This window comes from Eumetopias jubatus, unplaced genomic scaffold (genome assembly GCF_037043125.1).
Source record: "Eumetopias jubatus isolate StellerSeaLion01/CBP00866 unplaced genomic scaffold, mEumJub1_p1.0 scaffold_9, whole genome shotgun sequence".
NCBI classification, from domain to species: domain Eukaryota; kingdom Metazoa; phylum Chordata; class Mammalia; order Carnivora; family Otariidae; genus Eumetopias; species Eumetopias jubatus.
In genome coordinates this window covers 139,710,951-139,722,843 of record NW_028274815.1, presented here as the reverse complement: position 1 = coordinate 139,722,843, position 11,893 = coordinate 139,710,951, and the positions used below count along the sequence as shown (strand labels likewise).

Here is an 11,893-nt window from a genome sequence, read left to right as displayed (position 1 = left end):
GGAGCCCAGGGACACTGAGCTGGGCGTCCCCATGGAAGCCGGATCCTGGTGCTGGGCCCTGGGTCCAACGACGGGGCCCCACCACCGCGTGTGCGGGAGCGCGGCTGACCCGCTCTCTGGCTCGTCCGCAGGAGCCCTACCGGACACCGGGCCAGCCTCGCTGGGAGCCGGGCTGGCGAGGAGGGAGGGGTGTGGATCCGCGAGTCCCTGGAACAAATTTAGGGACGTCTCCGTGTCCCAGCTAGCCCAGGACCCCACCGAGCCCCGGCCGGTCCCTCCTGCCCGCTTCAGCCAGTACGGAGCGCTGGGTGTCCCGCGCCCCGCGCACCTCGTCCCCGACCCCTTTCCCGCCGAGCCCGGGGAGCCGGGCCTGCTCGGGTCACGTGGCGCAGCGGCCGCAGCCCCAGCGCTGACCCCGCAGGCGGGGAGGGGAGGGGAGGAGAAGAGAGGAGAGGAGAGGAGAGGAGAGGAGAGGGAGGGAGGGAGGGAGGGGCAGCGGGGCTGGCCGGGGCGGCGCGGAGGGGCGGCGGGGCGCCCGGGATTCCCTGCGGCACCGCGCGGCCCCGGGCTCCCAGTCTCCAGCCCGCTTGTCGCCGGCCCGCCGAGACCGCCGCGCCCTCCGCGGGACAGCCCCGGCCCGGCCTGGCGCCCGCTCGCAGCGCGGCGGGGCCCCTGCGCCCAGGCCCCGCGGGCGTGCGGCCGCTCCCTCTCGGCCCCTGCCGAGCCCACCCCGGGAAGCTCCGAGGCCCGGCAGTGGAGGAGGTGAGCTCGGCGCTGCAGCTGCGCCGGGGCTGTCCCGCCGGCAGCTCGGGGCCACCCGTGCCCCGCCGTCTGACCCCGCCGCCGGCCGGGGAGCGGGGAGCGCGGCACGAACGCGGGCGCCGCCCGGGGTGCGCAGCAGCCGCGAACTCGACGCCCGTCCCTCTTCTCTGCAGGTCAAGGCCGCGCGGGGGAAGATGTACCAGAGCCTGGCGCTGGCCCCGAGCCCCGGCCAGGCCGCCTACGCGGACTCCGGCGCGTTTCTGCACGCGCCAAGCGCCGGCTCCCCGGTGTTCGTGCCGCCCGCGCGCGTCCCCTCCATGCTGCCCTACCTGCCGGCGTGTGAGCCGGGACCGCAGGCCCCGGGGCTGGCCGCGCACCCCGGCTGGGCGCAGGCGGCGGCAGCAGACTCCTCAGCCTTCGGCTCCGGCAGCCCGCACCCGCCGGCCGCTCAGCCGGCCGCACCCACCGCCTTCCCCTTCCCGCACAGCCCCGCAGGGCCCGGCGGCGGTGGCAGCGCAGGGACCCCGGACGGTGGCGCCTACCAGGGCGCGCTGCTGGCCCGCGAGCAGTACTCGGCCCCGCTCCGCCGGCCAGTGAGCGCGCCGTACCCCGCCGCCTACCCGGCCTACGTGAGCAGCGAGGTGGCCCCGTCCTGGACATCCGGACCCTTCGACGGCAGCGTCCTGCACGGCCTACAGAGCCACCCGGCTGGCTTCCCCGGCCGCAGAGCCACCTTCGGTGAGTGCGAGACTGGGGTGCTGGCGCAAACCCGCACCCTACGAATGCTTCCCGGCCAGGTCCAGAAGTGCGGGGACAAGTAAACCCGGGGCAGAATAGATGTCTGCCACAAGCTCACCCTCCTTGGGATGAAAAACACGGGTCCTGAACTATTTTACACGTTAGTAAGAAAGTGTTTCTACCTTTCATTCATCTGAGCCCCACATTCTGGATCATGCCAATTTAGAGCCTACCTCGTAAATGCTCTTACGGAAAGTTTTGGGAAGTGATTTTTATAAAATTCAAAATACCGGATTATTTATGTAAGCCGCCACATTCATCTCTGTTCTAGAATGTTTACGTATTCTAATTTGTGACCTGGTTTCAGTTGCTCCCCCTGGGGTATAAATTTGGATAATCGGATTCTGGGTCTGGAAGGCAGAGATTTGCTCCACCCGGTTTGTGAGTAGCCCGCAGCCAGACACTTTCTCACCCCTGCGGCCGTGCCTGGCCTGTGTTTGCTGCCCGTAGGGACCAGGTCCTACCCCGCTGGAGGAGGCCTCGCTGGCCCACTTTCCAGCAGCCTCTGGGCCCCGCTGGCTCCCCCGCGCAGGAAGCGGGCTCCCCTCCGCCAGAGCCCAGCGCAGCCCCACGAAGATTGATCCCCACCCCGCCCCCATAGGGTGCCTGGCCCAGTGCCTCTGCCGTCCCCCCGCCCCTCGTGGGCCCCCAAGTGGGCGGCGAGGCCCCACCTCGCTGTTGCTCTGGCGAGGATCGTGGTCACCCCCACAGCGCAGTTGACGTACAGGCACCGTAGCCCCTGTGGGACATCCCCACCCTCTCGGCCTCACCACCACGGCCCCTTGTGAATGTCCCGTGTTGCAGAGAACAAGGCCCTTGGCCGCCTCCCTCTGCCAATGCTGAGGATCCTGCCTCCCCAGGGGATGGAAGTTCCACCCGGTTCCCTGCTGTGCACCCTGGGGTTTGATTTATTAACCTTCCCCCACCCTACAAAGGCAACCCTAACCAGTTTTTTTTTAATCTGCCACCAACTTTATTGTATGTAAAGTTAAGATTTAAAATAAAATTAGATACGATAAATTTTAAAATAAAATAAATTCAGGGTGCACACAAAACAAGGCAAATGCAACAGATGCTGCGGGTTCGGGGGAAGCGGGAGCCTCGGCCCACGAGCTGCCCGTCCCCGCAGTGTCGGACTTCTTGGAAGAGCTCCCCGGCGAGGGTCGCGAGTGTGTCAACTGTGGGGCCCTGTCCACACCCCTGTGGCGTCGCGACGGCACTGGCCACTACCTGTGCAATGCTTGTGGCCTCTACCACAAGATGAATGGCGTCAACCGGCCACTCGTGCGCCCGCAGAAGCGCCTGGTGAGTGTGCGGCCTGGCCGGAGTCCCCGCGCAAGCAACCCTGGGTGGGGTGGCAGGGCAGGGCCAGGAGGTGAGGAACAGGGGGCAGCCGGTTGCTCCAACAGCGGGGAGCTGAGGCCCAGGCCCCACGACAGGAGCTGCCCCGCTGCTCCACAGAAAGGGACCGAAGGGCCCCTGAGCTTAAGGTTGCACGCCCCGGGTCGCAGCCGGCCTGCCGGGGCTCAGCCCTGGGGCTCCTGGGGTGGCAGGGGCACAGGGTGTCTTGGCCCAGGCATGGGTCTGGCAGGGAGGGTGGCTGCTAGGTGGCTGCTTTGTTGGAGGACGTAGAAATCCTACACAGAAGGGGGCTTTGGGGCCCTGCCTCTTGGGGAGCACTTTCCACCCGATACCAGGCAGTTGGGGCTGAGACCGGGTCTATGGTTGTTCAAGGCACCAAACTTGTTTTCACTTTTGGTTTTTTCTGGTGTGTGGCTGGTGCAGAGTGGAGGACTGGGAACTCGACTTTTGCCCCAAACAGGGAGGGCAGAGTCCCCAGAAGCTGCGTAAAGGTTGAAAGCTACTTTATCCTACACCATCCCACAGGCAAACTCGGATGTTCAAGGAGTTTGCTAAGTGGCAGGGGCTGCCTTTGTTTGCGAGCTATCTAAAGTTAAGGAGGCCCTAGTGGCTCCAGGGTCCGAGCTCTGGGCATGGCTGTGTCTGGGGCTGCCTCCCTTCTAGTCTAGTGCTGGTAGGAGCCCTGTCAGGGCCAGTCAGCTGGTTCTGGCCAGTTCTGGTGCCTGGGACCAGTGGGGGTGGGGTGGGGGGCTGGTCCCCCCGCCCCCCAGCCCCGGGCTGCGTGGTCCTCAGGAGCCCACCTTTACTGGGCTATGGGAGCCCCCGACCCTCCAAGGCCCCAGACTAAGCAGGCAGGAAGCAGGGCTGACTCAGGCAGTTTGGGGGAAACCACTGTTTTTCGCCCCTGATCTAGCCTGGTGTTTGGGGCTCTGCAGGCCCCCCAACTTCCCTCCACCCACGCTGTGCCTCCTGGAAGGGGCTGCCTCAGAATCCGTGTCACCCCCTCACTTTCACCTCTGTCCCTGTGATCACGCCCCCCATCCCGACATGTGCTGCAGGGCCTTGGTGTCTGATGTGGCCCTCCCTGAGAGGGAGACTGAGGCTAGCAGCAGGAGTGTCCTGGGGGGCGGCAGCCCCAGCCGCAGGCCGGCCCCTCCGTGCTCCATCCACTCTTCCCCCTGCGGACACACTGGTAAACGGGAACAGGTGTGGGGCCTCCCTGCCTTTGCCCCCCACCCCTCACAGGGCTCACCTCCCAGCAGAAATTCCTGCCCTGGGGGGTGAGCAGACAGGCCACCATCTAGGCACTGAGGCATTTACCTTCACAACAGCCAGATGATGACCCCCAGGGCTCAGAGACACTCGGAGGGCGCACAGTGGGCCCCGGGTTCTGAGCAGGACCGTCTGCCTCGTGCTCACCAGGAGCCTGCTGGCCCTGTCCGGGGGCTCCTGGCCCCGTGGCCCCTGCACACACTGTCCCCCTGCCGTGTTGTAAAGATTAAATGAGGCAGGACACTTAGGCCTTGGCCAGCTCTGTGGACTGGCTGAGGACATGGCATCTGGCCTGGTCAGGTCTGTGCTCCCTGGTCTGGGGGACAAAGAATATTGAGCTTTAAGGAAGCTTCCTGGGGCGAAGAATCCCTTTGTGGCCCGCCTGTCTCCCCAAGGCGGCAGGCCTCGGAGGGTGCACAGCCCGGTCACCCCCGTGTCCAGGCCCAGGCCGATCTGAGTGCGGAACATGCCTGGGAGGTGTATGCCAAGTGGCACTGGGGTCCGGGGGGTGTTCACGTGGCCATCCTTCTCCCGTCTGCCCTTGAGCTGTCCCGTGAGAGTTTCCTCCGACGGGCTCCTGTCAGAGGAGCTGGGCTCCTGCCTGGCACTCAGGGAGGGTGGCCCCACCGCTTCCCTGTGGCTGGTCCGGCAGGGCCAGGCTCATGCGGAAACTCAGAGGTTCTCGGAGAGTGCTGGGACCAGAGCCCGGCCCACAGGGCTCCCAGCCATGGGGGGACTGGCCAGTGGCCCCAGACCTGCCCCCCAGCAGTGCCTCACTCTCCCTCACGTGTGGCCGGAACTGATGCCCCGGGAGACAACTGTCCTAATGTCCTTTTAAATGACTAAGAAAGTTCTAGAAGCTCGTCAGTAATAGGCACGCGTCTCCCTCCCAGCAGAAGCTCATATCTGTTCTGCCCTTTTGCATTCCGCGTGCATCCTTCGTCCCAGGCCAGAGCCGTCGACCTGAGGCTTCTGTCAGTGTGGACGAGTAGGCAGTTGTGGTTCTGCAGACCGCTGCGCGTGTGCATGCGTAGCCAGGTGCTCTAGAGCCCCTCACACCGCCCCCCCCCGCATGTCCGAGCCCCACGGCCAAGGCCAGGGGACGCTCCGGGAAGTGGCCAGTGCCGCGTGGGGCCCGGCAGCCTTCACCAAGCAAATCCAGACCTTGACGAGGACGCTGGGTTTTCCTTCCTGCATGGCCCGCCCCGTAGACTCGCCCTGGCAGGTTCGCCCTTGAACAGCAGGGGACACACGTGGTATCAGGTTAAGTGTCCACGACGTATCCTTTTCCAAGAGCCTGGGAGGACCCACTCAAAATCGGGCCATTTTCTGCTGCTTTTTGGGAGCCGAGGTGCTTACTTTCCAAAGTGTTTTTCTCTGTGCGTGCCCGCCTCAGCCCTGCAAGCTGCGCAGCGCCAGCCCCGCCCCTGGCTCCGCACTGCCCACTGCCCCGAATTCTTCACTTGAGTCTGGGCGCGTGCAGGGCCTAGAGCTCAGGGCAGCTCTGCTGCGCAGGCGGGCTTTGAAGTTTAACTTCTTTTGAAAAGGACAGACCAAAAAGGAAAAACAAAACTCAGCCAGGGGAGGCCTGGCCATGAGGGGGCCCTGAGAGCGGGTGCAGCCAGGCCGGGCTGCTTGTCCAGGCGGTGGGGAAGGACAGGCGGGGAGGGACGGCACCGGGACGTGTCCCTGACGTGTGCTCAGCTGAGGGAGGCGGCTCTGCCCGCCCAGCGCCTCTGGCCTCTGTGTCCCATCTGTACCGTGCAGCCTGACGAGAGGAGGAAAATATGAATGAGCAAACACTTTGAAATTGTTTTCCATTTTCTTAATTTTTATTTATGTCCACTGAAAAGTAATTCACTCCTAATCCGGGTTCCCGATTTTTCCCTCGCGCTTGCAGGGTACAGAGTGACGTCCGTGAGCTCCTGGGGCTGCTTTCCAGGCGCACACACAGCACGGGCCCCACCTTTGCCTCCACGCCTGTGTCTGGGGAGGCTGCGTGCCCATCTGAGACGCACGGGAACTGTGGGGGACATTTGTGGGGGGGCGAGCCTGAGTGTGTGCTCGCAAGTGCCACCGAAAACGAGCACTGGGTTCGAGGCTCGCGTGGGCGTGTTTGCGCCCCGGCCACTCGAGTGTTCCCGCGGGAAGGACTTAGTGAGGAGGGGCTGATGGCCCAAGGAGGTGAGAGGCATGGCAGTCCCATCTTTCAACAGTGGTGCGGTTTTTCTGGAAGGTGGGATGGCAGTACGAGCTCTAAGGGAGCAAAGATTTGGTAGAAGTGCCTGAGGGTCCCAGCTGGAAGGGGAGAGCGAAGGCGCAGCAGGAGGTGGGGACCTCACCAGATAAAATACCAGACACTCAATTAAATGGGAATTTCAGATAAACAGCAACTAGCATTTTAGTGTAACTATGTCCCAAATATTGCTTGGAGGCACACTGGTTCAGAGTACTCGTTGCTTGTCTGAAGTTCACATCTAGCGGCTCATCCTGGGGCCTGGGGCAGAGTCCTGGCTGGAGACTGGACGCCAAGCCTTCCGTTAAACAGCGCAGAATTCTCTGTAGCCTGTGGCAGCCTCCGCACCTGGAAGGGGGGGAGGGCAAGGAGGTATTTTCATATCTTGGATTTTCTTGGGGATGGCTGGGCAGAGGGCTGGAGACCGGCTCCCGCTCTCCCTCCCGGGCCATTCCCAGGGGCCGGCCTGTACCCTCGACCAGCTGACCACAGCCTGGAGGAGAGGGGTGGGCAGGAGATGGTTGGCAAGGCTGGCCACGCTCAGCCACTGCAGATGGAAGGGTCCTAGAGACGGTTGAAAGATGGCGAAGCTGAGCCTGGTCCCTTGTCTGCCACTCCTAGCCGAGGACACATCGCTTTTGTGGTTGCATTCGGCCCCCTCACTTTTGATTGCCCCCCGGCTCCGTCCTGGACTGGAGAACACATCCAGGGGACGATTTTGATATGGGGTCCTCATGGGCGTCTGTCCTGGTGCCCCAGGGTGCCACTGAAACACTGGATCAGATGTGGCCCGGTCTGACACCGGTGCCATGGGGAGAACGGGTCGGAGACCCTGCATCACATCGCTGTGGTCCAGGGGCTCAGAGCAAGTGGGGAAAGGGTTGATCAGGTTCACGGGCACCTGAGGGCCGGGGCGGGGGGCGGGCTGGGCTCTGGCAGCTCATGGAATCCTGAGGGGGTAGGAGAGCCCCTGTGTCAGGCCCACCCCAGCCCGCCAGCTTGGCAGAGCCCCTTCCCAGGCCTTCTTAGATCCAGATTCCTGAGCCCCAAATGACCCACTCTCTCAGGATCCCCGGAGCTGGTGCTGTCTGGGCCTTGCCAGGCCCCCAAGTGCGGAGAGGTTTGGGGTCCCTGGTCAGATGAGACCTACAGAATTGGGGGTCAGTCCTGCAGGGAGACGTGGGAAGGAGGTAGGCCTCAGGAATGTCAGGGCCTCAGGAAGGTTCTGGATGGGTCCAGTCTTGCTTTGACACAGCAGTAGGAGGGAGGTGCGGGTAGGTCAGCCCACCCCCACTCCCCCGCCCCCCGCCCGAGAGTGGTTGAGCTGAGCACGTGCTCTAGATCCTGTCTTGGAAGGCAGGTGCCCTGCATGCTTACCCTGGGGCCCGAGCTCCAAGGGGGCACCCTGGGGCCCCACGGGGTTGTGCTCCATCCTAGCAGCCTGGGGTGAAGGCCCAGCATTGGCCGAGAAAGAGAGAGCAGCACCAGAAAAGCAGTTGCCTTTTCGTGTTGGGTTCTTCATGGGGTCCTGACCCCACGACAGGTGGGTCTGTTCTCACCCCCTCTTTACTGGGGGGAAACTGAGGCCCAGAGAGGTGAAGTGACCCGTCCCAGGGTTCGAGGTGCGTGGAGTCACGGCTCCAGGGAATGCAGGCGGTCCCTGTCAGGGGCAGACCTCAGGACCTCAGTGCCCCGAACACCTTCTCGCCAGCCCCACGTGGTCCCGGGCCTGGCTGCCGGTCAGTCCTGAGTCCCGCTCACAGCCCCTCCGGGTGGTGGAGCCCAGGGCAGCCCCCGGTTACACTGGCCTCCCTGCCCCCATCCACAGTCCTCGTCCCGCCGTGCCGGTCTCTGCTGCACCAACTGCCACACGACCACCACCACGCTGTGGCGGCGCAACGCGGAGGGCGAGCCGGTGTGCAACGCCTGTGGGCTCTACATGAAGCTGCATGGGGTGAGCGGGGGCGGGGCGCGGGGCGCAGAGGGGGCGGTGTGTTTCCCGCGTGGCCCCCACGGACTGCCGGGTACTGACGGGCGCACTGAGGCTCAGCCTGGGACAGGGACTAGGCCCCCTGGTATGCTGTCTGCCCCCAATGCCCTCCCGGCCCCTACAGCTCTGCGGGGGCCTGGCCTGGACCGGCTCCTGCCCGCCCTGCCTGGAGGAAGGGGCCACGCCAGGGCCAGCAGCTCCCCAGACGGGGCTCTGAGGACACACTCGGCTCCTGGAGGGGCCAGCTCCGCAGGGCTGACATTAGGGCACGTGGCCATGCAAGGGGCCCAGGGGTGAGCAGGGACGGGACCAGCCACCCGCCCCTGCCCACCCCTGCCTGCCCCTGCCAGGTGCCACGGCCCCTGGCGATGAAGAAGGAAAGCATCCAGACACGGAAACGGAAACCCAAGAACGTTGTGAAGACCAAGAGCTCCTCAGGTGCGTGGAGCCAGGGCCCGTCGGGATGCCGGGAGGGAGCCCAGTCAGCCCTCGCCCCGTGGAGTCACTTCGAGTGTCTCAAATTCCACCATTAGACAGTTACATGTTCGGCTCAAGCACTGTCCTCCTAAAGTGCAAACACCCCTGATTCTGCCCTGGTCTCGTCTGGTCTGGGCGGGGGGGTGGGTGGTGAGGGCCCACCCAGCTGAGGGGCAGGAGGGCAGGCTGAGGATGCCACACCCAGGCCCTCTCGTTAAGTGACCGGTACAGCTCGATCTGACGGCTTCTGTAAATGCCCCACCTTCCAGGATGCTCAGGGAACAGCACAGCCTCGCCGCCCTCGGTCCCAGACCCTGAGAGCCCAGCGGCTACTTTGAAACCCAAACCAAGCCTGGCATCCCCTTCATGCCCCGGGTCCAGCGTCACCTCCCAGGTAAGGGAGGTAGGGCGGAGTGGGGTGCCCAGAGCTGACCCCTGGGTATCTCCTCAGGGAACCCTGACTCCCCGACCAGGTCAGACCCCCATCACGGCCCCCAAGGGCCTCTCCCAGGAGCTCAGAGCTGGGCACACAAGTGGTCATTGGTACCAGCAGCTGACGTGTGGCAGACGCTGGGCTTTGAGCCCCACATGTGTCATCCTGCCAAATCTCAAGGAGTCCCCCACAATTCCAGGGCCTGAGGAGGCCCCTTAAGGCAAATGGCCTGGTCCCGAGGTCCCCTTACCCCAAGCGAGGCCAACTGGCCATTCCTGCATTCCCATGCATCCCCATGCTCTCCCTGCAGACCTCCGGCCAGGCGGATGACCCCCTGGCCCCCAGCCACTTGGAGTTCAAATTCGAGCCCGAGGACTTTGCCTTCCCCTCCGCAGCCCTGGGCCCCCAGGCTGGCCTCGGCAGGACCCTGCGCCAGGAGGCCTGGTGTGCACTGGCCTTGGCCTAGGTCCTTAGGCACCCACCAGACCCATCTCGCTGCCTGTTCGGCTCCAGCACACAGCAGAGAGAGACCACCAGGCCCACCCACCAGAAGAGACGGGCCAGTGGGACTTCGAGGGACCTCGAGGCGCTGGGCGTCCTTTGCCATGGTGGGGGGGGAGGCTTCTGTACAGACAGCAGTCAGGCCCCAGAGCATGAAGAAGGCTAATGAGAAGAGCCTGAGCCCTCACCGCAGACAGCAGGAGACTCCCCCCAAATGCTGTGCCAGGCTCTGACCGGGCCACTCCAGCCAAGGCTGACCCGGAGCGCCCACCGCCAACTTGAGTTCACTTGTCAACATTTGCCATCGCCATGTTTACATGTTGCAGAAGCTGGGAAAAAAACCTAACTTCCTGTCATAAAACCAGGATCACAAACGAAACGGCCGAGGTCAGGCCAGCAACATGAATGAGGGGAGTAGCCAGACACGGGACCTCCTCAAGCCTCAGGATCTGTCCCTTTCTCACATCTGATGGATAGAGCCACGGCACAGAGAACTTTCCCTCCTATGAGTGAGGGACTGCCAGGGACAGATGTTCAGGTTGTGCACTGTACCAGGATGCCAGCCCAAGAGCAAGCCACTCACACCCTAGTCATCATCTACTTGTATATTTATTTGGATGGTTTTCCCAGAGAGGGCAGTAAGGGTCCTCATTCTGACTGAATCTGTGTATTGTGACAGTTTCTGACAGGCAAAGTAAAGGACCTGGGGCCCCCGTGCTGACCCCAAAGGCACTGTCAGGGCCAGGGGCGGGGTGACCACATGTCCTGGCTCACCTGCGGTCAGCCCAGCTTCGTTTGTTGCCCCCGTGGAAGCCCTCCCCTCACGGAGTGGGGTGATAACTTAGTGGGTCGCGCTGGCTAGAGACAGCGCTGCCCAAGGGAGCGGGAAGACTACCACTAGCTTGGTGCTGGGGAGGCGGTAGGGAAGGGAGTGGGGCACGCTGTGCCCAAGGGCCACACCCTGGCTTCTGTTCAGTGGCTGAGTCTCGCCAGTGAGTCCAGTGAGCCAGCTGTGGGCGCCCGCGTGTGCTGCCCTGGCTCGTCTTTCACACTGGAGAACGGTGGTCCCCCTGCGCCAGCTTCCGGACCGTCCGCCTGTCCTGAGCTGGCACCTCGAGGTCAAGCTGCGCGATTTACACCTGATCTTGTCTGTTTTTTTTTTTTTTTTTTTTTTATCAAAGACAAATGATGCCATGAGAAAAAATGTAAAATAAAGACTTTGATTTTGCATTTCCTTTTCCCAAACGCCTGTGGGGTTTCCAGCCCAGTTCTCGCCGGCCGGGTCGACTCCCCATCTGGTGCTCACTCAGGCTGTCTGTTCGTTCAGAAACTTGTCTCCACGCGTTGGTCTGCTGGACCTCGCTGGCCGCTCCAAGTCGACCAGGAGACCCTTAAGCACAGTGCCTTCGAGGTCGCCTGCCCGCATGGGGGAGGGACACGGGGTCAGCCTGGGGGGCCACACGTGGAGAAGTCCTCACTCCAGGGTCAGGTGGACTGGAGTTTGAGGCGCCGCCCTGCCTCGTATGGCTGCGCCGGCCGGCGAGGAAGGGACAGGGACCAAGACGAGGTTTGGGGCACTGGGAGCCCGTGTCCCCATTATGTAGGTCTTGTGCTCCCCCTGCAAGTCAGCAGGCAGGCAGGCAGCAGGCCGGGTGCTGCCGCCTCTCATCTTCCGAATGTCCCCAGAAAGTAGCCTTGGTGCCTCGGCCCCCGTCTGTGAGTCAGGATCCCCACCCCGCTACACGGAGGGCTTCAGCAAGGCCGCCCAGATCTAGGTGACCCGATGGGCCCGTTAAACACAGACTCTCAGGGCCCGGGAGCCTGCATGGGGGCTAGCACCCGGGTCCCTGCAGAGCCACATTGGGAGCCCTGTGGCCAGGGCCAGGCTGCAGAGGAAGACCCCCGGGGTGCAGTCTGTCCAGCGAGTCACAGCACTTTCAGAAAGCAGGCTGGGCAGGAGAGGTGGGAACGGAGTCGCACCTGCAGGGTTGTGCCCGTGGGCAGACGTGCCGAGGGGACGGGGCTCAACCGGGACATCACACCTCTGTCACGGGGCGCGGGG

At 63.7% G+C, this 11,893-nt stretch overlaps 1 protein-coding gene across 2 annotated transcripts; it reads left to right on the top strand.

The window, feature by feature from the left end:
* Positions 1–956: 956 nt before the first annotated feature.
* Positions 957–9,796, top strand: GATA5 (GATA binding protein 5). 2 transcript variants are annotated; one of them, XM_088026292.1, is made up of 6 exons: positions 957–1,500; positions 2,690–2,865; positions 8,259–8,384; positions 8,771–8,858; positions 9,167–9,291; positions 9,641–9,796. In XM_088026292.1, the coding sequence occupies exons 1-6, from the start codon at positions 957–959 to the stop codon at positions 9,794–9,796; spliced, it is 1,215 nt and encodes a 404-aa protein (XP_087882418.1). The 2 variants fall into 2 exon arrangements, with proteins under 2 accessions (XP_087882418.1, XP_027946945.1); XM_028091144.1 differs by having other exon boundaries at positions 8,771–8,867; positions 9,176–9,291.
* Positions 9,797–11,893: the final 2,097 nt, after the last annotated feature.